Here is a 26,336-nt window from a genome sequence, read left to right on the forward strand (position 1 = left end):
TGGGAGAGGGAGAAGCAGGCTTCCCGCAAAGCGGGGAGCCTGATGCAGGGTTTGATACCAGGACCCTGGGATCATGACCTGAGCCGAAGGCAGACGTTTAATGACTGAGCCAGCCAGGCGCCCCAGAATTGCAATGTCTTTTAAGACTTAGCTTTGGAACAAGGGGGGTGAGGGGATGGGGTAACTGGGTGATGGACATTAAGGAGGGCAGGTGATGTAATGAGCACTAAGTATTATATAAGACTGATGAATGAACTCTACTTGTAAAACTAATACTACATTATATGTTAATTGATTGAATCTAAATTTTTAAAAAAGCAAAAGAAAAGAAACTCTAAAAAAGAAAAACTTATGATGTCATTTAGGTATATACTCCCAATTGTAACCTACATTCTGTTTTACATATGATACACTTATAGCCTACTGAGTAAAGTAGGCAATTCTCTTAATTATGGATAAGATTTATGCTTGTAAATCTATTTAAATTAAACTGAAAAAATACCTTTAAAGTGTTTTTTCTGATTGGAATATTTTGATTATCTTGCTAGAAAATAATCTTGAACCAATCATATTGAAAAATCTTAAATTATGGGTTAAAATGTGTTTTTTCAAAGCAGTGGTTAAGATCTTTTACATGAGTTACTATGTTTTTCTCTTTGGAAATTTAATAAAGCATTTCCAGAGCCAAAAAAAAAAAAAGAAGACTTAGCTTTGGAAGTCATGTATCTTCATTTACAGAATATCTTATTGGTTACACAGGTTACCTCTATTCAGTGTGGGAGGGAACTACACAAAAGGTTGAATAGTAAGGATTATTCGTATTAAGGTCAATGAGGGCCCATTTGAAGACTGGCTACCACATATGACTACAACATACATGAAAGGTTCACTTAAGGTAGATGCAGCAATACTTAGAATCCTTTCAAGTGGCCAGAATCCATTGAATCAAGAGCTGGATACAGGATGTTTCAGGGATCAAATCTTGGTGCCTTTCCTAAGGATACAGATTATGGTGCTTGTTAGATTTTGATTGCCTATTCTGAAAAAGTGGAATGTCTAAAATATATTAGCCAATTCACATACCTAGACCAACTTCAATTTCATCAATGAAAACCCACTGCTAATATTCATTATGTTAATTAGTAAAATTCTGGTGTTCAAGATAAGTATGACTAAAATGTGTGTCATAGCTTCCTCTGGATTGTGGCCTTTTGGACTAAATATTAGCTGACCATACCTGGGAGTATGAGCTCCCAATGATGGCAAACAACAGCACTTATGATGTAGCCTAAGTTAACACACATATACAATCACAAATAATATCACATTGTCTATGTTCAATTATTTTAAAGTAAATTAGACATCATAATACATTCTATAATTTAGAGAGTGCAACCCGTGAAAAAAGTAACTATATGGCCAATGAGTTACTGAATGGGGCTGCTTATACTGGATAAAGTAACTTACAGTGGAAATTACTAAATGATCATTAGCAAATCATTTCTGGCACTATGGGATGTTGTAGAAAGCACTTATATTGACTTTTATTTTCGAAGATGAATCATTTGAAAGTATATTATAGAGTTACTTTGAGAATTACATGAGTTAATAATTTCAAACACTTAGGACAAGTGCCTGGCACATAGTAAAGTTGTCGGTAAATGTGATAATGATGATGATGATGATGGTGGTGGTAGTGATCATCTAAAAATTTCAGATAGATACATGCCTCTATGATTAACAGGTGTGCTGGATACTGAGGCAGATTCCACTGATACGAGATTCCTCTTCAGGACTAAAGGACTTGTTTATCCACCTGCTGGGAGTGCTGTTGGCTCAAGATGTCAGCTCTGTCCATGAATTGCCTTACCCAAGGTCATACCTACTCCCTGGGGGCAGTCTTTATCCAATGAATGGCCATTGATGAGTATAAAAAGGCCCAGGCCCTCTACCTCATGTAAATTTTCCTGCATGCAAATCTCTATCTCAGGTTCTGCTACCCAGGAAACATGACAAGAAATATCAATTGTTACTTAGTGAATTAAACATCTGCATTAACAGACATATCCTGGGGGATGCCTGGCTGGCTCAGTTAGTAGAATGTGTGACTCTTGATCTCAGGGTTTTAGGTTTGAGCCCCACATTGGGTGCAGAGATCACTTACAAATAAAATCTTCGAAACAAAAAACCAAATGTATCCCTTTTTTATTGGTTGGTAATGATTAACACAAGGTGTATGTTCTATATATATATATATATATATATATAAACACACACACATATATATATACACATATATATGTAATTAAAAGTATTATTTAGATTAGACATTTGAGATCTAAAATTGGTGGTAGAGGCTAGCAGAATAAGTTATCAATTGAAATGTTTATCATATTAAATATATTCTTATTAGAAAAGCTGGCAACTTACATATAATTATTTATCTGATATATAGAAAGCACAAAAGGCCAGGAAAACTTTTTGTTTGTTTTGTTTTTTGAAAACTTTTAACACAGGCAATGTTACTATGCAGAATTTATTTGACAGGACAGGCTAGGTAATACTGTAGTAATAAACTATAACAAAATCTCAGGGGCTTATCACATAAAAGTTCTTACTCAGGCTAATCTGCTAAGAGTCTAGGAATTTCTCCATGGCAGCCCCTCGTGTAGTAGCTCAACATTCAAGATCACTTTCTTCTTCTGATATCTCCATCTCATTTTGATGCTTCATTCTTTGTGCCAGGATAGACAGCATGGTGAATCATGCACTGGAAGTGACACAGCAGCTCTGTCCATTGTCTATCAATAGAACTAAGAAATATAACATTTTACATATCCAGAAAAGGGAAGAGAATGGAAAATATTGGTGACCATTGGTAGTATCAGTCACAAGGACAGTCTTAGATACTATCTAAGAGAGGCTAATATTTTAGTATCCATAAGGGTCATCTTATAAGAAAATTTCACTCTTGAGACAGACTCTATGTATAGATTTTATCCTAGCACAGGAATTAATTTTAAGCTCCTGTGTTTATCAGGAAATTTGAATGGAAATAAATTTAGTTAAGTATAAAAAGAATCAGCAGCTAAAATAGAACCTGGTAAGGTATGGATAGTCTCTTTAGTCATAAGATAAATAGTAAAAAAGTATATCACAATTGAGTGAGCTGTGAAAATTTATGTAAAAATCTTTTCCAGAGGCTTCTTTGAAAATGTGATTGTAAAATTTAAAAACAAGAATAAAATATAAATAAAAATGGGCTTTGCCTGAATTTACTTTCGCATTGACCATTTACTCCTTTAAAGAAAAGGAGTAAAATTACTATCAAGTAAGTACACCTCACACCCTTTTTGCTATGGCATTCTTCAACACGAAACATGTTTCGTATGAGAAACATTTCACAGTATTGATTACAAGACAGCTAAACATAAAAAAGTCAATGAAAACAAAAAGTGAATGTAGATACAAATTTCCTTGCTTTCCAGAAACTTGAAGATAAACATAGATTTCTGTGTGTTTGTCTAGTTCTATAAAATTTATCACATGTACTAGATTAATGTAGTGATCACCACAATTAGGATATAAAACTATCCCATTCCCCCAAAGTAACTCCCTCCTGCTATCCCTTTATAGTCACACCTTCCCTCCAACTCTAACCCCTGGCACCACTGATGTGTTCTACATCACTATAATTTTGCCATTTTGAGGATGTTGTAGAAATGGAATTATATCATATATATTCTTTTGATATTGGCTTTTTTTCAGTCGGTATAATGGCCTTGAGATACATGTAAGTTGTTTTGTGTGTGTTGATAGTTTGTTCCTTTTTATTGCTGAATAGTATTCCATGATATAGTTGTACCACAGTGTATTCATTTACCCATCAGAGGACATCTGAGTGATTTCCAGTTTTGGGCTGTCACATAGAGTTGATATGAAAATCTATACATAGATTTTTGTGCAAACTTACATTTTCATTTTTCTAGAATAAATACCCAGTAGTTCGATTACTGGGTCTTATGGTAAATGTATGTTTAATTTTGTGAGAAACTGCCAAACTGTTTTCTAGAGTAACTGTATTATTTTACATTTCCACCAGCAAAGAGATACAGTTGCTCCACATCTTGTCAATACTTGGTATCATAAATATTTTTAATTTTAGCTGGCCATTCTAACAGGTGTGTGGTGGTATCTCATTTTGGTGTTAATTTGCATTTTCCCAATGGCCAATGATGTTGGACTGTAAGGATGTCTTACATGGTGTTTTGCATTTTTACAAATATTCAATTAATTCTCACAAGTGTGGTGTGATGTATTTCAAGTGATAAAAGGCCGATATTATGTAAATCTGGAAAAGACAGACAAAATGTAATTACACCAATGGAGACTCAAACGATTTAAAACTCAAAAGGCACTGAAGGTATTTCAGTTGAACTTCCCCATTTTACAGAGAATGGTGTATCAGAGAGGTTAAATGATTTCTCACACAGCAGGAATCATACAAAAACCACACTTCTGATGCTTGAACCTCTTCTATAATGTCCAGTCAAGTAGGTGACAATTTATGCTTGAATCCTTCAAGTGACTGTGAACTCACTCTCTCTCTCTCTTTTTTTTTTTTTGGCCAGTTCTGTTACAAAGTTTCTTGACATTGGGCTGAAATGGTCTATAAACAAGTGAACAAGTCTGTAAATATTTTGACATTGAACTAAAATGGCTTATTATTGCTCCTGCCACTGGGTCTAGTTTCATCCTCTGAGACTTTCCTGAGAAGTGTGGTCCCTTTTCTGCATACTTCAGATACTTGAAGACAGCCATCACGCTCTCTAGGCTAAACATTTACATTTTCCTCTAGCCATGTCTTACATGAGGTCCTTTATCATTCTTCTTGCTTGAATGTAAACTGGTTCTAGATTTCTTACAGTGCAAAATACTGAACAAAATATTTCTAGTAACACAGAGTGTATACATTTTCCAATTATACATATTCACTGCAGGGAGTAATGAAATTTCCTTACCTTTCACTTAGTGTGATTATTTAAAAAATTTAAGCCAAATAATTTATTTTTAAAATTACATTTTTTTTTGGATGTGTTACATGCACATGGCACAAAATTCAAAACGTTCAAGAGAGTTTACAGTGAAAAGTCATGATCCTTAGTCTTCTGGTTTAATATAGTATAATATAATATAAAATATAGCAGAAATTCTCTTTTTAAGACACATAATACTGATTATGATTATGACATCCCATCAAATAGGCTGTACATATCTTTTAAATCATTCATCTTAAATTTTTTTGCTAATATACATAATCTGTTATGGACTTCCTTATGTATCCTTTTATGTATATGTTTTAGGTTATTTCTTAAAGCAGTTTCCTAGAAAAAAATAGCTGCATTGCATAGTATGACTTGTATACAATAACTTTCCAAAAACTTACCATTTTATATTTACTCCAGTGGTAGGTAAGTGTCCATTTCACCACATCTTTGCAAACATGGAATACTATTATTTATTTTCTTTAAATTTGTTGTCTCGATTTGCTTGTAGTTGAGAATGCATTTTTAAAATTTGTTTTTATATCTTTATTGGCTATTTGTATTTCCTCCTTTGGGTGCTTAAGCCCTTGTTAATTTTTTGAAAATTTATGAGCTAGAAGAAGAGTATCAGCACACTGTCATATTCTTGAAAAAAATTTTTTTTTCAGTTTATTAAGCTCCTGAAGGTGTTTTACACATGCTAGGGTCAGTCCATCCCAAGCAGTTGTATGTAGTTAATTTTTAAAAAATTTTTACTAAATATGAGGCTTTACAATGAACACTTATGTTGTGATATAGTTTATTTCTTTATAAGTCTGTTGTTTCACTCACCAGATTTTAAACTGCTGCAATCCAAGGGCAATACTTTAATCATCTTTCTAAAGCCTAACATAGACATTTATACAGAGTAGATGTTCCATAAATTTGTGACATCTAAATGAGTGAATAAACTTTAAAACCCCTATTAGTTGGTTGGACTCTGCATTTATGGTTACAGACTCCCCAAATTTTATGAATTTTAATTATGACTCCATTCTTTATCATTGGAACCCCTTTAGTTGTCCATAATTGTTTCTATTTCTGAAGGTTTGTGATGCCAGGTAATATTGAAAAAGTACTTTTTCCAAGAGTAGTTTGGACAGGATTGAGTAAAGTATTGGCAGAGATAGCTACCGATACTGCTACAGATCAAGAGCGGGGGGAATGGAAAACATTTGTCAATCAAACAGAAGCTCTCTCTGATGACATAAAATACTCTTTGGGGAAACTGGCCTTGGCTTCCTGGTTTTGGCAATGCATAGGGTAACCCTGTCAAGTCTCTTTCAAACCCTGACGATCTCTGTCAAAGCAGAGACTGTATGATCTGTATTTTGCTAACGCCAGTCTGGTTCACATATTCCCTCCATGGAGTGAGTCCCTCAGACTTTCTCCACCCTACACCATCCATTTCACAACCACCACCCCCACCCCCTGTGCATTCCTTCCAACCCAAGAAAACCTAAGCTACTTAAAGATGTTACTGGATTCTTTTAAAACTCTGTGCACTAACTTTATAGGGCTGCCATAACAAATTACCATAGATTGGTGGCTTAACACAACAGAAATTTATTATTTTACAGTTCTGAGGCCAGAAGTCTGAAATCAAGATGTTAGCAGGGCTGCACTTCTTCTGAAAGATCTAGGATAAAACCTAATTTTTTGCCTCTTCCAGCTTCTACTAGCTGTCACCATTCCTTCACTTGTGGCCACATTAGTCCAATCTTAAGCTCTGTGGTCACACTGCCTCCTCTTCTCTGTATCTTCTCTGTCACATAAAGATACTTGTCATTGAATTTACAGCCTGAGATAATCCAGGGCAATTGATATCCTCATCTCAAAACTTTTAACTTAATTACATCTGCAAAAGACCCTTTTCCCAAAAAAAGGTGACATTCACAGTTTCCACAGATGTGGGACATGGACATCTTTTTCGGGTGCCACCATTCAGCTCACTACATCTTGCCTAAGGATACAATTTTTTCCTTCTTCTTTCAAGCTATACCTCTTGAAGCTTTGAAGAAATCCAAGAGGACTCTTCTTTCATCATCACCTTAGTTTTCAAGACTTGTGTCTTCACTTTAAGCACTTCTTTGGGAAATTCAGTCTATTTCTTTGTTTTAGTGGCTTTCTTTTGGAATTCTCCCTTCCCTGGGCAAATGAATACTACACCAGTGGAAGGAATATCACTGAGTCAAAAAGCAAATAATTCCAGGTTTTAAATTTCCACTTCTTACCTTGAAGGCAGACATTTGTCCATGTTTCGTGTTCTAGCACCTGTTGTTTCCCATAATTCCTCAATGATGGGGATAGTTGTTCTCAGGCCTCATTTGTGCTCCCCCACTAGCATTCTGCTCCAAAGCCTGCAATAAGCCCTGTTCATATCAGATGACATAATATAAATTGGAGCTGTTAGGTACTTTTTTAGAATTTCTTCCCCAATTTGGGAAGAGTATTGCTTCCTGCTCATATTTATACTACTCTTTTGAATATTAATAAATTGCTATTTATTGTCACTACTGTGAGCCTAGCTTAACGTTTTGAATGTGTTACTTCTGTTACTCAGAACAATGCTATGAAAAAGATATGGTTGTCTCCGTTTTACAGAAAATGGGGGGAAAAGGGGAAAAGGAGATGTAGGGTTATATAACTACAAAGTGTTGAAACAGAGAATTAAACTCAGATTTCCCTGACCCCACAAACACACATAATTCTTTCTACTACATCAACCTTCTTCTCATGTTTCCTTTGTAGAGAATGAAGCAAAATAATATTTAGGGAGTTCTGCTTTCTCTGTCAGCTCTAACCTTACACCAGAAGCTGCAAAGTGGGCTTTTCCCTTCCTTGATCATCTTCTGGCTCTGAATAGAATTTTAAAAAGCCCGTTCTTTGTCCTTTCTTAGCATTTTTTTGCAAGTCTCACCTCATTTGGGGGTTTCAGTTTCCTTGACACTATTCTTTTGGGCCATGTTACCTTCTTATAATTATCCTTGGTATGTGGTTGCTTTCTCCCAAGGTTTCTGTCACTTCCAATTAGCCAGGCAATTCCTCCTTGTTGGTCAGAATTAGGTTCTCCAGTTGCTCTGCTGGGACATCAAATCATGAGAAAGACAAATCAAAAACTTGTCAAATGTTTTGCTTTTAGCTCAATGAAACTTTTAAAGGGTGTCCAGTATTTGAATTTTCTTTTTTGATTGGTGCATTGCTACACCTATTGACAAATAGTATATTATAGGGCACTGTGGTATCAATAATGAATTCTTTTATAAATAATTACATGTGGCAGTATATATTTGGAACCAGTTTTAAACCTCTCAAATAAAACATTCTAAAGCACTTCCAAGCTTCCCATATATACCTGGTTATTCTAACACATTCTTGTTTCTCATCCCCCACTCAAGTTCACCACATGGAGAAATATATATATTATTTTTAATGAACTGACTTTTTGTGCATCTCATTTTTAATATAATCCCAAACCAGAAACTGCAAGGTGGGGTAGGGGAAAATGACCTTTCTGAAGTGAAATATATGTCAAAAAGTCTATGAACTAGTTTTAACACAGAGGGCTATGAATTTCAATGGGAAAATATTATACCTTAATTGTTGCTACCCTCTAAGAGAAAGTTAGCATTTCTTTCAATTGTAACATATACAATCAATGACAGTGTTATTAGAAGTACTGGTGACATTTTCACCAATAAAAATCACAGATATTTTCCCATCACATTACTATCGTAGTTTGGTGTTGTTTTTTTTTTTTTTTTGGTGTTTACTACTTTTAAATTTTAGACATTATTAGATCCTCTGCTAGATTTTGTTATTTGGTGCATTAATGAAGAAGAACATATATAGCACACTTTTTGTTGAATATCTTGATTATTGTATTTTAATATAATTTGTTCCATTAATGATTCTATGCATATACTTTGCATTTAAAGACACAATTCTAAAAAGGGCTTTATAGACTTCACCAGACTGCCAAAGGGATCCATGACACAAAAAAGATTAAGAATATCTTTTATGGACTCTGGTATTGTGGTTAAGAGCATGGAGTTTGGTCTAACAGTGCTTGGGTTCAAATTCTGCTTTCACTTACGGTATGACTTTGGCTAAGCTATATATACTCTTTGTGCCTGAGATTCTTCATGTGTAAGATGGAGATAATACTTACCTAAAAGTCTTGCTGTGAAAATGAAGTAATATCTATAAAGACCTAAACATGATGCCAGGCACACAGTATGTTATTTATTTTATATCCACCCAGATAAGGTTTCATTCAAATCCTATTTACATTTAACCTGTATACAGATTTTTTTTCACTATGTAGTCACTCTCTAAAATTTAAAATTATATTAGTAAATATTGGCTAGTTTCAAATGAATATTTGTAAAATATATGTGTGATATAAGGAAGAATGATACAATGAACATTAATATGCCTTCTACCCAGATTAAAAGGAAAAAAGTTGCTTTAGAAAGGATGAACGTATAATTTATTTCCTAAACCAGAGCACATTTGAGAGTGAAAGTGCTATTAATTATAACACCAGGAAAATAGGTAAACCAGGACTGTTTTGGCTAAACCAAAATGTAAAATCACACTACTTTTATGTTCTTGTGTGCCTTTCCTTATTCTATTCCCTTCCTTCTACAGCTAGAGAAAAATCACTATTTTGATTTTGTGGTTATCATTCATTCATTTTAATTTATAGATTTATGTCTTATGTTTGTACTCTTAAACAACATATCGTTTACTTTTATTGCTTCTTTAATTTATAGAAGTAGAATCCTAATGTAATATTCTTCTGTGAATTTCTTTTTTGCTCAACATTGTTAGAGATTCATCCATGTCCATGGATTTGTAACTCATTTTTTCCACTGTTGTATTCTACTGTATGAGTATACACAGTGTATTTAATCATTCTACTGTTGATGGACAGTTGGACTAGTTTTTATTGTTATAAATAATACTGTTAAGAATTTTCTTTCTTTTTTTTCTAAATATTTTATTTATTTATTTGACAGAGAGAGACACAGCGAGAGAGGGAACGCAAGCAGGGGGAGTGGGAGAGGGAGAAGCAGGCTTCCCGCTGAGCAGGGAGCCCAATGAGGGGCTCAATCCCAGGACCCTGGGATCATGACCTGAGCCGAAGGCAGATGCTCAATGACTGAGCCACCCAGGTGCCCCAAGAATTTTCTTTCTTATATATCCTGGAACACTGCTCCTGGACCATAGAGGATATACCTCTTCAAGGTTACTATATAATGCCAAATGGTTTTCCAAATTGATTATATCAATTTATACTCTAAATAGCAAAGTATGTGTTCTGGGATATTGTCAGACTTTTAAATTTTTGCTTATGTGGTAGATGTGAAACTGCATTTCCTTGTGTTTGAGAATTTCTTCAGGTTTCTTCCTCTATGAATTGTCTGTTTGGAATAGTATGGTGTGGTATAGAGCATTATCTTTTTTTTTTTAATTAAATTGTAGTAGATTTTTACACAATGTGAATTCTAATCCTTTTGTTAGTAATAAGGGTTGTAATGATTTTCTCCCAGTTTATGGCTTGTCTTCTACTTTCCTTATGGTGTCTTTTTTTTTTTTGGCTTTTTTTACAGAAAATATTAAAACATATATAAAAGTATGCAGAATAGAATAATGAGCTCCCATTTACCTATTATCCAGCTTCAACTATTATCAATTCATAACCAATCTTGCTTCATTTATACAACCACCCACTTTCCCCATTTCTTATTATTTTAAAGTATATCCCACACATTATATCATTATATCTCTAAATATTTCAATATGTATCTTTAAAAGATAAAGGGCCTTTAAAAATTACTATTAGAACATAATAAATAATTTATAATTCCAAAATATCATCAAATATTCAGTAAGCATTCAAATTTCTAATTATCACAAAATTTCTTTAAGTCTGTTTGAATCAGGGGCTCCTGGGTGGCTCAGATGGTTAAGCATCTGCCTTCTGCTCAGGTCATGATCTACAGGTCCTGAGATTGAGCCCCATGTCAGCTCCCTGCTCAACAGGGAGTCTGCTTCTCCCTCTGCCTCTGCCTCTCCCCACTGCTCCTGCACTCTGTCTCTCTGTATGTCTCTGTCTCAAATGAATAAATAAAAAATTCTTTTTAAATTTATTTTATTTTATTATTTATTTGACAGAGAGAGACAGCGAGAGAGGGAACACGAGCAGGGGCAGTGGGAGAGGGAGAAGCAGGCTTCCCACTGAGCAGGGAGCCCGATGCGGGGCTCGATCCCAGGACCATGGGATCATGACCTGAGCCGAAGGCAGATGCCCAATGACTGAGCCACCCAGGTGCCCCTAAATAAAAAATTCTTAAAAAAAAAAAGTTTGTTTGAATCATGATCCAGACAAAATTCTGTGGTAGGTAGGCTCCAAAGTGGCACCCAATGATTCCCACTCCCTGGTATTCACACCCTTGGATAATTCCCTCTCACACTGTATCTTGGTTTATATGTGTGATCAACCTGTTGGTCACATATCTGTGTGATGGTATGTCAATGTTGAGGCTAGGTCAAAAGAGCCATAAAAGCCATGGTAGCCTCTGCCCCTCTCTCTTGAATCACTTGCATTAGGGGAAGCCAGACAGCTCTTTGGTGTGCTGAGGAACTAAAGTATTATGCCAAGCAGCCAACAAAGAACTGAGGCATCTTGGCAATGGCCACAAGAGTAAGCCATCTTGGAAGTGAATCCTCTAGCACCAGTTAAACCATCAGATGATTGTAGCCCGGCTGACAGTTTGATTGCTACTTCACGAGACACCCTGAGCTAGAACCATTCAGCTAAGCTGCTTCTGGATTTCTGACTCTCAGGCACTGCCTGAAATAAGAAATGTCTGTTGCTTTAAATATTATGTTTTGAGGTAGTTTGTTATAAAGCAAAACAAATTAATAAAGATTTTGGTACCTGGAATAGGGGTACTGCCATAACAAATAGCTAAAATGGAAGAGTGCCTCTGAAAGTGGCAGTGGGCAGAGGTGGAAGGACTTGGAGGAGAGTGTTAGCGAAAGTTTGAAAAGCCTTGAAGAAATTTGTTTGTAGATGCTTGATAACTTTGAGGAGGTGGCAGATGAGGTCTTAACAGATCAGAAAAGTCTTATTGAAAATTGGAGGAAAGTGGCAGAAAGTTTAGCAAATTTGTCAGCTGAAGTTATATGTAAAGTAGAAAATGTGCCTAATAAACTGGTGATTTCCAGCAAGAATGTTAAAGATGTCACCTAGTTTCTTCTTGTTGCCTATAGTAAAATGAGAGGAGGGAGATAAGTTAAAGGAAGGACTGATAAACAACAAGGAGCCAGAACTTGCAGAGTTGAAGATTCCCAACCTTTCCAGGTGATGAATGATGCTAAAATTAGAAAATGGCTCTGAACAAAGAACAAATCCAGGGAGTAACAGGAAAATATGAAGTTGAGGGTATAGTTAGTAAAGCCCTATACACCTCAGAAAGCTCTAACATGGCACCTCAGAGTAATTTCATACAGACAAAAAGGGTGTGCCTCATAGAACCTCTCAACCAAATTACAGGACTTCTAAGTTCAAGGGTGTGGTGCATCTTCCCAAGGCAGAGAAGGGTTTATATGGAAGAGAGTTACGAGTGTTGCTTTGTCTCATGGCATGAACTCAACTAAAATTCACAGGAAAGCCACAAAGTTTATAAGAGAATTATATTAGCAGAAGATACTTTTTTTTTTTTAAATTTTATTTATTTAGGGGCGCCTGGGTGGCTCAGTCGGTTGAACGTCTGCCTTCGGCTCGGATTGTGATCCCAGAATCCTGGGATCTAGCCCCGCGTCGGGCTCCCTGCTCTGCGGGAAGCCTGCTTCTCCCTCTCGCACTCCCCATTTGTGTTCCCTCTCTCGCTGTGTCTCTGTCAAATAAATAAATAAAATCTTAAAAAAAAATTTTTTTTATTTATTTATTTGACACAGAGAGAGAAAGCACAAGTAGGCAGAGCAGCAGGCAGAGAGAGAGGGAGAAGCAGGCTCTCCACCGAGCAGGGAGCCAGACGTGGGGCTCAATCCCAGGACCCGGGGATCATGACCTGAGCCGAAGGCAGCCGCCCAACCCACTGAGCCACCCAGGCGCCCCAGAATATACTTCTTTAAAAGAGACTTTTTATTTTTTTTAAGATTTTATTTATTATCAGAGAGAGAGAGACAGAGAGAGCACAAACAGGGGGAGCTGCAGGCAGAGGGAGAAGCAGGCTCCTCACTGAGCAGGGAGTCCGATGTGGGTCTTGATCCCAGGACCCTGGGATCATGACCTGAGCTGAAAGCATACGCTTAACTGACTGAGCCACCCAGGCATCCTTAAAAGAGACTTTTAAAAGAGAATTATATTGCCAGGCTGTTTTCCAGCCTATACTGAGAGGAACAGAATACCAAATGAAATGAGGTTTTTGGACATCCAACTTTCTATAGGCAGAAAGCAAGCAGACAACCATAGTGCTGTAAACATGGACAAAGAAGGATAACTCAGTGAGTGGGTCCAAGAGACCATGAAGGCAGAGTGAAGAGTCATAGAAAATTACTCTCAGGCCTTGAATCCTTATCAAGGAACTGCCAACCTGTTCCCAGGTGGATTTTGTTATTTCTGTCAACCTGTGTGCTCATTTCCCTCCCTTTGAATACACATGTCTATAGTATAGGAGATAGTTATCCTATCCATTTTACATTACATGTGTGGAGCCAGATATTTTGAGTCTTTAGTTTACAGGTCTTCAGATCAAGAGGAACTCCATTTAAGGAGCTGTGCTTAAGGAAGTATACCTGAAAAGCCTCATCCACTCCTGAACTTGATTTATATTTCTAGGATTTGAGCTAGTGCTGTAATGGAATGAGAGTTTTAAGGGATTTGGGGACAAGATGAGTGTATTTTGAATATTGGAAGAATGAATCTTTGGAGCCCAGATTGTGGTAGTTCCCTTCCATACTGCATCAGGGATCGTCTGTGGGATTAATAGAATATGGGAGAAGTAATGGTATATCATTGTGAGTGGCTTTGACTTCTTCTGTCTCTTTCTTGGATCACTTGCTCTGGGAAAAGCCAGGTGCCATGTTGTGAGGACACTTAGGCAGCCCTGTGAGTGAGCCATCTTGGGAGTGGATCTTCCATCACCAGTCAAGCCTTCAGAACACTGCAGCTCAGCCAACAGCTTGACTGCAAACTCATGAGAAACTCTGGGCCAGAACACCTAGCTAAGCCATTCCTGAATTCCTGACCCTTAGAAACTATAAGACATAAGTATTTTCAGTTTTAAGCTATTAAGTCTTGGGGTAATTTGTTGTACAGCAGTAGATAACTAATGGAAGTTCACATATTGCTTTATATGTCTTATTTTATTTTATTTTTAAATTATTTATTTTAAGTAAGCTCTATGCCCAACGTGGGGCTTAAACTCATGACCCTGAGATAAAAAATCATATACTCTACCAGCTGAGCCAGCCAAACGCCCCACTTTATATGTCTTTTTGTTTTGTGTTACTTTTAAGTATGCTCCATGCCCAACATGGGGCTTGACTCATGACCCTGAGATTTAAGAGTCATGTGCTTTCCTGACTGAGCCAGTCAGGCACCACTTTATATGTCTTTTATTTATTTATTTATTTATTTTTTTTAAAGATTTTATTTATTTATTTGAGAGAGAGAGAATGAGAGAGAGTGAGTACATGAGAGAGGGAGAAGCAGACTCCCTGCTGAGCAGGGAGCCTGATGCGCGACTCGATCCAGGGACTCCCTGATCATGACCTGAGCCGAAGGCAGTCGCTTAACCAACTGAGCCACCCAGGCGCCCTATTTATTTATTTTTTAAAAAAGATTCATTTATTTATTTGAGAGAGAAAGAGAGCGCATGTGTGAGGACAAAGGGGGAGGGGCAGAGGGAGAGAGAGAGAGAGTCTCAAGCAGACTCCTCACTGAGCGCGGAGCCTGATGTGGGTTTTGAGACCATAACTTGAGCTGAAATCAAGAGTCGGTGGCTCAACCAACTGTGCCACCCAAGCACCCCTATATGTCTTTTAAATAAGTCTCTTAATCTGTCATTTTCTCTATCCTCTCTCTTTCCTGCATACAAAGTTAATTTGTCCCATGATTTTCCATAGATTGGATTTTCCTGATTGTATAGTCATGGTGTTTAACATGTTCTCTGTATTTCCCAGTACTAGGTTCAATTTTTTTTGTCAAGATTTTTTTAGTAGGTGATGATGTGTTTTTCCATTAAGAGGCATATAAAGCTTCCTTTTTCATCATGTTAGTAGCTGTTGATGTACAATGAATAAATCTATTTATTCATTAGGAATCTCAAAATGGCAACTTTCTAATTCCATCCTTCTATCATCATTAACACATGTATATAGAGAAACTTAACCTCATTTATTATGTGGTTACCTGTGGTACATTGAACATCAAAAAGGCAGGACAAATGCTTGATTAATTTTATAATATATACTTTTTTTATTGGTTTTTGAAATAATGGATTGATTTCAGAGCATCCCCCAGTGTCAACCAAGTAGATGTTTTTGTTAGTTTTTCTATCATTATGAAATCATGGATTTAAAGACATTTGATAACTTGATGTGTTCCAATCCACTGCTTTGATATGTTCCAACCTGTGCTCAGGGGGATATCAGAATTTTTATAAACCTGTATGTCCTTATTGACAGTAAAATTGTCCCATCTTTGGCCAGTGGGATGCTTTTCAGTTATCTCCTAAATCCATTTGACATGATTCTAGGATAGCTTACTTGCTATCTTGCAAAACAAAATGTTCCAGGCTCATCTTCTACATTTCCTGTGCTTAACTGAAATCAACTACTACTCCATGAGCTTATAGTGTCTTTTAAACAGAGGTTTTTAATGCATTTGAATATAATTCTTTTTTCTTTATTGAGTTTGCATTTCCCTACCATAAGATCATAAAGATAATCTTGCTATCTTATCTTCTGAAGGTTTAATAGGTTTTCCTTTCACATTTAAATTTTAATTCACCTTGAACTGATTTTTCTGCATGATGTTAAATAAGGAGTTCCAATTTCATTTTCTTCCATATAGATATCCGGCACCATTTATTGAATTGCTCTTGCTTTTCCTGCTGGCCTGCAATGCCATCTCTGTCTTAAATCAAGGTTACTTATAAGAGTACATCTCTTTCCAGAGTTGTATTCCAGCATAAGTAATTTTTTCCATCCCTAAGACAGTGTCATATTATCCTAATTACTGTAGTTTTAACAGATTTATTGAGATATAATTCACATAGCATATAGTTCACCCATTTAAAGTATTAAGATGGGATGCTTTTTAGGATATATACAGATATGTGCAACAATCACCATAATTAATTTTAGAACATTTTCATCACCTCAAAAAGAAACCCCATTTCCTTTAGCTATTACTACCCTGTGCTCCCATTTCCTTAAACCTCGCCATCCCTAATCAATTACTAATGTACTGTCTCTATAGATTGCCTATTACAGAAATGTCATATGAATGCAATCATATAATGTGGTCTTTTGTGATTGGCTTCTTTCACTTAGCATATTATTTACAAGCTTCATCCATGTTATAGCAGGTATCAGTACTTCATTTCTTTTCTATAGCCAAATAATATTCCACTGTATGGATATACCACATTTTGTTTCTCTCTTGGTAAGCTGATAGACATTTGTGTTGTTTCTACCTTTTGGCTATTATGAACACCTAACTAGTATAATTTTATAATTCTTGCTATCTGACAAGTTAACTCTCTCCATCTTAAATCTGCTCCTGGAGTATCTTGAAATTCTTGATCCTTTGTGCTTTCATAGAAACTTCAGAATTAGCTTATCAAGTTTCTAGAAAAACTCAGCTGGGATTTTTAATGCAATTGCTTTCATTGTAGGGGAGATTTGCCATCTTAACTCTAGAGTCTCTAAATACTTGAACATGGTATATTTTTCTTATTAGACATTCTTTGATGTCTTTTAATAATATTTTATGATTTTTTTCCCTTGAAGGAAAAAAATTTAAAATCATAAATTTACTCCTATGTAATTCATATTTTCAAAATGATATGGTGAATGGTATCTTTAAAAAAATCATTTTCTAACAGTTCATTTCTGCTGGAGAGAAATGCAATTCACTTTTGGATATTAATATTATATCCAGAATCATTATAAAGTCTTATTTTAAAATTTATATGTAAATTGTTTCTTCATTTTCAATCTTTTTATCTTTTTATTTGCTTTTACTGTCATTCAGTGTTGGCTGGGATCTCCAATATGGTACTTGTTCCTGATTCTAAGGGTCTGTTCCAAAAATTTCATTGTTAAATATGTTTGTTGTAGGTTTTCTTCTAATTTGGCAGAAGGTTTTATCCATGTCTATGTTAATTTTTCCAAGTCTTTTTCTGGGCAATATGTTTTCTTTTTTGAAAAATTTCTACTGATTCAATCTCTTACATAGTAATCAGACCATATTTTCTATTTCTTTTTGAATAATTTTTGAAAAGTTACATTTTTCTGGGAACCATCTAGTTCAATTATATTTTCCCATTATGATATCTCCTCAATCTCTACAGCATTTGTAATAATGTTCCCATTTTCATTTCTAATATTCTTTGTGTTTGCTTTCTTTCTTGGGTAATCTTGTCAAAGATTTGTCAATATTATTATTAAAAGGTAAAACTTCTGACTTCGTTGCCTCTCTGTATTGAATATTTGCTTTTTGTTTTATTCATTAATTTTATTTCCATTACTCTTTTCCTAATCCCTCAGGTTTAGGACAGATTATTAGATCTATAATTTTTAGTCTTCCCTAATTTAGTATTTAAATTTTTCAATTTCCTTGTAAGTACTGTTTTAGCTACATTCTATAGGTGTTAATATGTAGTATTTCTGTCATTGATCAGTTCTGAATGTGCATTTTCTATTTTTCATTGAGAATCCTATTTGAATTTGATCCAGCTTATATAGGAATGAATTTATTTTCCAAATATATGAGGTTTCCTAGATTTCTGTAAAAATAATTATACTGTGAATAGAAAATGTGATCTAATAATACCAATTCTTTTAAAATTTAAAAGATTTTTTATGATTAAATTTCATAAATGTTTCATATGGACTTAAAATATTTTTTATTTCTACTTTTTGTAATGATGGACTTGGTAATTTAGAATAGTCCTTCTTCTGTAAACAACTAGAAAAGCTGGACATAATATAAAACAAACATCTGACAACATTAGAGAGCTAATGAGGCAGTGGAAAATCCAGAAGAAAAAAAGTTTTTGAATCCAGCATTCATGATAGCTTTTCCTCTGAGGTATCTGATGATTCCTGAGAAGATGCCCAAGAAGCTTGAATAGAGCTTCTGACTAAATCATGGAGTTAAAAAGATGAAAATTGGGAGTTCAGAGTCTGCTCTGGTAAACTCTACAGGCTTCAAGTTGAGATCCCAAAGTTCTATACCCTGGGAAAAAGTATGAACTAGAGGTAGACCTGCTCAGAGTCCAATCATCTCAATCACTGACTCGATTAAAGTGATTTTAGCTTACTAGTGCCCAAAACCCCTGCCAAGAAACATAAATCCTTTCTGCCGAAAATATCATTTTAGATCTCAAAGTATAATTTCTTCCCATACTAGTTCTGGCATTCAATCAAAAATAACAACATAACTTAACAAAATGTTATAAATAAAAATAAACATAAATAAATAAAAGTCACATAAGTAATACAAAATAAAAAATACAACAGAGGCACCTGGCTGGCTCAATCAGAAGAGCATGTGATTCCTGTTCTTGGGGTCGTGAGTTTGAGCCCCACGTTGAGTGTAGAGTACTTAAATAATTAAACTGAAAAAATATATAGGAGACATATAACTAAATGAGACAATACGATAAACAACCACAACAAGAAACAAAGGAGCCTCACATAATAGCAGACCCCATAGTTACTAGACACAGGTTTTAAAATGATTAATGTGTTTGAGAAAATAAAACATCAGACTGTAATAGATAACTGTTAGACAACTGGAAGCCATTAAAATAGAAACAAACAGGGGCGCCTGGGTGGCTCAGTCGTTAAACGTCTGCCTTCGGCTCAGGTCATGATCCCAGGGTCCTGGAATGGAGCCCCGCATCGGGCTCCCTGCTCAGCGGGAAGCCTGCTTCTCCCTCTCCCGCTCCCGCTGCTTGTGTTCCCTCTCTCGCTGTCTCTCTGTCAAATAAATAAATAAAATCTTAAAAAAACAAACAAAAAAAACAAACAGAAATGCCCAAATTCACAACCAAAAAATAACTGAAATAAATGATTCAACAGATAGATTTAACAGGAGATTAGAGACTATTCAAAAGGAAACAGTAAAGTCAAAGAAAGGTAAGAATTATCCAGAATGAACCATGAGAGACAAATGAACGGATACCTAAGGGATAATGTAAAATGATCTAACATACATTTAAGTGGAGTATCAGAAGGAGAGAAAGGGGAAGAATGGGGGAGAAGCAGTATCTAAGAGCTGGGAATTTTCCAAAACAGAATAAGAACATCATACCCAGATTCAACAAGCATTACAAATCTCAAAAAGAAAACCAAGAAAACCCAAAGCATTTAGTTAGATCATAATAAAACTGCTTCAAATTTAAGACAAGCATCTTAAAAGCAGCCAGAGCCAAAAAGATTACTTTTATAGGGACAAAAATAAAACTGAAATTATTTCTCAAAAAAATTATGGAAGCCAGAAGCAATGAATGTATCTTCAAAATGATAAAATAGCTGCTCATTCAGTAAACATGTTCTTTGAAAATGAGGGTGAAATAGATAGTTTCAGGATACAAAAACTGAATTTATCACCAGCAGACATTTACAAAAGGAAATACTAAAGCATGACAGAAGCTCAGAAACTCAAGGAGTCATAAAGCACAAGAGACAAAGGTAAATGGCTGAATAAAGATAAATGCACAGTAACTGTATAAAAATGATGTCTTGAGGAATTTAAGACATTAAGTAAGAGATTAAGTATACATTATGTATATAACATGAAGTGGGGTGGTAAATGAAGTTGATGTGTTCTTAGGTTGTTGTATCATCCAGGAAGAGGTACAATACAAACTACTAAAAGAATATTTAACTCTCAAGCTGATGGGGTGGGAGAAATAAAGTAAAAATTAATCTAAAAGAATGCAAAAAAGGACAAAATCAACATAGGAGAGATAGGACAAATAAAGAGCAAATCATATCTTAATAGATTCAAATTCAACCATATTAGTAACTGTGTTACATGTAAGTAGATTAAATACTTCAATTAAAAAATATTATCAGAGTAGATTTAAAAATATATATATTATTTCATCCCACTCCTCAGGTTAAATGCCTTTCTCATCACACTCCGAATAAAATCCAAATCCTTTCCTGGCTTTCAATGCCAATATAACTTAGCTCTTTCATACCCCTCTAAACTTACTCTTTTCTTAGTCACCATGCTCCAACAGGTAAGCTTCTTTGGTTCCTGAAATATTCCAAATTAGTTCACGCCTTAAGGTTTTGTGTTATTGTCCCCTCTGCAAGCATGATTTCCCCAATTTTTGCAAAGCTGGATTTTCCTGTCAAATAGGAGCTTAAATGGCACTTTCTTAGAAGCTTTCCTTAGTCACCTAATCTAAAATAGTCATCTATTTTAATTTCCTGACTATTACTATCTTATATTTTTATTTATGGTCTATTACCACTAAAAAGTAAATTCCTTCATAGTAAGGACTATGTCTGCTTTATTTACTATTGTTTCTCCAAGTCTAGAACAGTGACTGGGACACAGTACATACTTAATATTTAATGAATGAAAAAAGTTAATTTAGGTTTTAAACAGGTATTTTCTTATGATTTTGTTTGTTTATTGCTCTTGGTGGTGGTTGTTTAAAGACTTTTCTAGTAGCAAAAGGTATCAAATGATACCGGGATCCCATTTATGTATGTTAGTGATCCTTGAAAATGTGCATTGTGTAATTTGTGTAAAATTTGCAGTAGTTATTCTAATTAATTAGGTATGTGGTATGGTCCTAGCTTTAACTATGGTAACATGTAAATAATGGAAGTTTCAGAGGAAGGTTACTGAATTATTAAAGGGTTGCAATATACTTCTGAAGAGCATGTCTGTTTTGTTTTTCCCAAATTAGGAAGATGAGAATTATAGAGAAGTTACAAAGCATAATTTTGGGAAAGAAAGAAAAGAAGCTCCTTTCATCCATTCTTAAATAAAAGGAAATAAATTTTTTAAAATTACACCCTTACAGAAAGGTTTAGAAGGTAATTCTAGGAATGGTGATTGATATATTTGGTTACTTCCTTTTTTACTCTTTGTTTTATGTTTAGGATTTTTTTTTCACATCAAAGCAATCATGCTGGTCACAATTTTGTAGACTGCTCTTTTAACTTGGAAAATAAACTTTTCCATTAGAAAGACTAATCACTTTTAAAAAGTAGCTAAATAATATTCCAATTAAGTATACATGATAGAATTTGACCAATCTCTAATTGCTAACGATTGTTTCTAATTTTTTACCATTATAAGTATTGCTACAACTAACATTTTTGTCCATAAAGCATTTTAAGAGCAATGTAACCAAAGTGATTTTGTCCACAACATTCATTTAAATGGTATTTCTTAAGAAGAAGGAGGTGGTCAACACAAAAAGAAGGTCCCAGCTTTCCAGGCATTTGTGTCTAATTAGGAAAACAATATATATTGGGGAGAAATTACAAAGGCACCATATAAGCACATAATAATCATATTTATTAAAGAAAAGAAAAAGTAATTGAAATTTCTCAGAAGGGGAGTTAATCAGGAAAACATTTTGCAAAGAATATAGAGCTGGCCTTTGAAACAGTGATTAATTAATTAACAGTGTTAATGGTTGAAAATGTTCCAGGTCAGTGTGGGTGTTGAAAGAAGACATAACTTTTTGCTGGTGTTCTAAAGTATTTGAGAACAGTTCTCACTCAGAACATTGCAACTCAAAACAAAGCCCTAATTAGCAACAATACTTTTATCAAAGATTGGACTCCTAATTCCCTTGCAAGACTACTGAATTTCTTCCTAATCTCCATTATGCACATATTTTATTCCCTTTCATAATTTCCCCCTTTCTTTGAATCTCTGTCAAAGACTCTCATCTACTTTAAGGAATGGAAATAGGTAAATCTCTCAACTTCAACACATGGAAACAATACAAAATATTACAATTCTGTGGGATAAAAAGGGGAGATGCTGCCTTCAAACATATATGGTATGCGCTTTAAAAAAATGTTACTTGTAACAGATTTTTCACATTGTAATAGAAATTGGAATATTAAAGGATATTAACCAAGGGTTATTTATCAACTTGTCAAATACCAAATAAGGAACAAAGAACTCCATGATCTATTAAAAATGATAAGCAGAATACTGTGATTTCCTTTCGTGGTTTTACTCTGGCAGGAGTGGGTTCCATCCTGATAATAATTCCAGTCTTACTGTCACATAGGAGGAGATGCTTTGTGAACCTCAATGAGGCTGCCAGGTTTAGGACGGATGTAAGAACCAAAGTGTCTGAAATGAAAGAGTAAGACTTCATAGAATGTGTTGTCACTGACAGACTGATAGCCAGTTTCCTTCTCCACCTTTTCTTCCTCAAGGATAGCAGCTGCTTCCCACAGATACACAAGCAGAACGACTCCAGTCCTTCTCTACCACACTTAGCATCTGCAGATGCCCTGGGTCTTGTCTATTTACAATGTTGTCCCTATACAGCAGAGGTAGAACCCTCAGGGAAGTTCTGGATTGATTCTCAGCAGGTCTGTTTCACAAACTATTTCCCAGCCCCACCCACCTCCAGCTGTTTCCAACGTTAGTACTTGTAATTCCTCTATCTTGTCTGCCACATTACTCATCTCCCCCCAAAAGAAAATTTAAAGTTAAAAACAACTCAAACATTCAGTCTCCAGCCCCCTTTTTAATATAAAGCAATTGCCCTGTGCATGCTGCTTCTGGATAGCTAAGGAGTGACTCCAAGGGTCTTCCGACCATTTATAGATTGGATATCATGCTCTCCAAATACTTTGAGAAGGAGGGTAAAACAACATTCATAGCCACCCCTGCCTGCCCAAACTTAACCTCTTGTGAAGCTTCCTAGTTTAGCTCCCCAATTCCAGCTTTATGACAAAACTAGACAGTGGCAAAAAGAGATCCTATAAATGAAATTGTAGATACAGTCACGTCTTAAGGATCCCCAAATTGTGAGACTAATTTCTGGGTTAAAGGTGTTCTGTATATCCATTTCAATCCTGCCTCCAGTACTGTGACCAAATAAAAAGGCACAGAGTTGAAGGGTACAAATTTTGGGGGAAAAAAACAAAAACAACACAAATTTAAGAGGTACATGGGAGTTTCACTTTTTTCCAGCTTATATATATATATATATATATATATATTTTAAAATAAAAGGAAACCGTCCATATTGGAATATTTTCCAACAGGCAGAATTCTCTTCGTTTCTCTGATCTTGGTAGATGTTCTTCTGGTTTCCACTGGTATATATATATGAATAGTGAAGAAACGTCTCAGGATCAAATTCCACCGCCTTGAGGAAGGGAGAGCTTTAGTATGCACTAAAGCAGGTAAAAGAGACGATAGAGGGACAGACAGGTCTGTGGAGATCCGGCAAGTCTCCAAGGACGGTCAGCCTGGAAAGGAAAAGGTAAAAAAAAAAAAAAAAAAAGGCGTGGCTCAGCTGAAGCAACTACTGTTGTCCCTGCACGAGCACGGCCTGTGGTTTTTCTCCCTCACTTAATCCTTTGGGGTCGGCTCCCACCCGGTCCATCACCTCCCAGTGAGAGGACGCCCTCCGGCCCGAACCACCCAACCTACCTCCGGATCCTCACAGGCGCTGCAACTTCGCGCCGCCCGCCCACCTACCTGTGCTGCGCCTGCGCCTCCCTCGCGCGCTCTCAAGGTCAGCACCGCCCCAGCTTCTAACCTAGCACCCACGGAAGTGGCATTAGAGGACGTCCTGCGTATCCTCACCTCTGCGTGGCGTGGGGTCGCCGGCGTTCAAGAGAGGGGAGGGACTTCCTGTCCCGCGCGGGCAGAACTTCCGTCAGAGCCGGAAAACTCTCCCTCGCGTTGTTTAAGAGGCTCCTGGCTGCAGGGTGGGGAGGGAAGGTCCAGGACGGTCCCGGGGACTCCAGGGCGTCCGGCCCACGACCTGTCCTTGGCGCCATGGTGAGTCTTCCTGTGAAGGCTGGAGTAACAACAGTGGGAAGTTAGGGGCCAGCAGGTTAGTCCTGTGAAGGTAGCCAGTCGGGTGCCTAGCTGAGGATGAAGCGGGCGAGAGCAATGGGATGAACCACGGGGGCAGGACTCCTCACCTGTCCCGGAGCTCCTGGGCCGCTGAGGAAGCGGCGTCCGTCCTGCCCAACCGCGAAATCTGTCCAGGAGTATGGAGTAGGTAGCCGGAATGTTCGTGGGCCATTCACTGTGTATGGCGTGTGGCGCCAGGTGGTCCCAGAGTTGACCTTTCCGGGTTGATCATCTCCGTCCCTCCCTTTTTCTCAGCTGCTTGGTAGTAGCCAAGAACTTAAGATCTTAGAAATCCCGTCAGCTTTTCCAGGTGGACACAACGGATCCCTTTGTAGAGGATCAGCGCCTGTCACCAAGAGAAAGGGCAAAGCCAGCTTATCTTTAAAACTCAGCCCATTTGTTTGTTTGTTTGTTTTTTAAGTATTTATTTATTTGACAGAGAGATAGAGAGCACAAGTAGACAGAGCAGCAGGCAGGGGGAGAGGGAGAAAGCAGGCTCTCCACTGAGCAGGGAACCTGACGTGGGTCTCGATCCCAGGACCCTGGGATCATGACCTGAGCCGAAGGCAGCCGCTTAACCAACTGAGCCACCCAGGCGCCCCAAAACTCAGCCCACTTGAAATCGGGAAGGGTGTCAAATGAAAAATTCAGACTTAGTAAGGAGAGATTTTATTGGAAAGGAATATTGCAAGGGCTTGGGGAAATAAGAAGAATGCCCTAACCGTAAGATAAGCAAGAGTCTAAAAGGTTAAGCAAAAGGTTTTTCTTTTTATTAGGGAGGAGTAAAGCAATCCTAGAGAGAACCAAGTGTGGGGAAGTGAGATGAAAGGGAAGTACCACTGAACAGTAGATCAGATTGTTTTACCCTCAGGCCAGAGAAGTTTATGCTGCTTCAGACAAGGGTGGGCCAAAATTCGGGAACCTGGGGAAAGAGGATCTTACCCAGAATTTGAGTAACAAATATTTTGTTCCAGTTGATCTATGGGGACATGCCATTCATCCAGTCATTTATGAAGCAAAGGGAATTTGCGAGCTTTGACCTTGTCATAGGTAAACAAGTGGGGCATCTTAGAGTCTTATCTAAGTCCTATGGGGACCCGTGGTTCATTGCAGTAAGCCCTTTCCAGAACACAGAAGGGCGTGGGGGCTATTTCTTAACCTTTGCTGTTTTCCAAGATCACAGGGGTCTGGTAAAGTTCAACATTGTCAATTATTTGATGATATAAAAGATTTCAAATTCTCATCCGGAGGGCAGTGTGTCTTGGAATTTAGCCTCAGTGTACCATGCTTTTTCAGGACCAAATGTTGACATTGTTCAGCTATTGTGTTTGATGTTGGACTTTTGAATGACTTTTAGAAACTTAATGTGAAAGAAAAGAACTTCAAAATAATGTGGTTTCTGGTGCACTCTACCAGCTAACGTAACCTATGACTCTTGGGCAGTGTGTGTGTGTTTAACCTCAGTGAATAATAACACTTTGTATTCATAAAGAGGTTTTTTCTTTTTCCCTTTGGATCAGTGAAATTAGACAAAGACAGGGAATAGACGAATGAGAAGGAGCGAAAGACAATAATTAGCCTAACCACCTCCACCCCCCAATCCTCCCTATTTTACATAAGGAAGAATCTGAGGTCTAGAAATAAGCACTGGTTTATCTAAGGTAACAATAGTTTGGCATAGTCTGGACTAAAACTCAGATCTCCACTTCTTAAATTTAAGCTCTGTTTTTGACTTCTTGGTCTGAAAAGTTGAAGAAAGGTATAATAAAAATCCTTAAAATAGTCACAAAGAAGCCCAGTGTGAATTTATTCCTAGTATTCTGTAATACTAGAAGAACCCATCTCCTGCCATCTCAAAATTGTAATTTTGTTTTAGGTTAAGGAAAACTAATGCTCTTTCTCAAAATGTC

At 36.5% G+C, this 26,336-nt stretch overlaps 1 protein-coding gene and 1 long non-coding RNA gene across 18 annotated transcripts in view; one reads left to right on the top strand and one right to left on the bottom strand.

The window, feature by feature from the left end:
- The window catches only part of LOC115942729 (uncharacterized), a 66,339-nt gene extending 42,177 nt beyond the window's left edge, over positions 1 to 24,162 (bottom strand). Inside the window, exons 1-6 of one of the 4 annotated variants that reach the window (XR_014147091.1) lie at positions 24,043 to 24,162; positions 8,056 to 8,167; positions 7,319 to 7,456; positions 5,447 to 5,658; positions 2,619 to 4,669; positions 878 to 994 (exon numbers count right to left, since the gene is read on the bottom strand). This is a non-coding gene — a long non-coding RNA (uncharacterized LOC115942729). The other 3 variants (XR_014147090.1, XR_014147093.1, XR_014147092.1) reach the window with 3 other exon arrangements.
- Positions 24,163 to 24,211: 49 nt separating this feature from the next.
- Positions 24,212 to 26,336, top strand: part of TMEM161B (transmembrane protein 161B) — a 236,838-nt gene continuing 234,713 nt past the window's right edge. For 12 of the 14 annotated variants that reach the window (XR_014147089.1, XR_014147088.1, XR_014147087.1 and 9 more), the window contains exon 1: positions 24,212 to 24,348. Coding sequence is in view for 7 of the 14 variants with exons in the window: in XM_081826602.1 (XP_081682728.1) it covers positions 24,346 to 24,348 (3 nt within the window). In the remaining 7 variants the exon portion in view is untranslated. The remainder of the gene's footprint in view (positions 24,349 to 26,336) is intronic. The other 2 variants (XM_031033727.2, XM_081826608.1) reach the window with 2 other exon arrangements.

This window comes from Leptonychotes weddellii, chromosome 7, assembly GCF_054177405.1.
Source record: "Leptonychotes weddellii isolate Sample4059 chromosome 7, ASM5417740v2, whole genome shotgun sequence".
Lineage (NCBI taxonomy): Eukaryota > Metazoa > Chordata > Mammalia > Carnivora > Phocidae > Leptonychotes > Leptonychotes weddellii.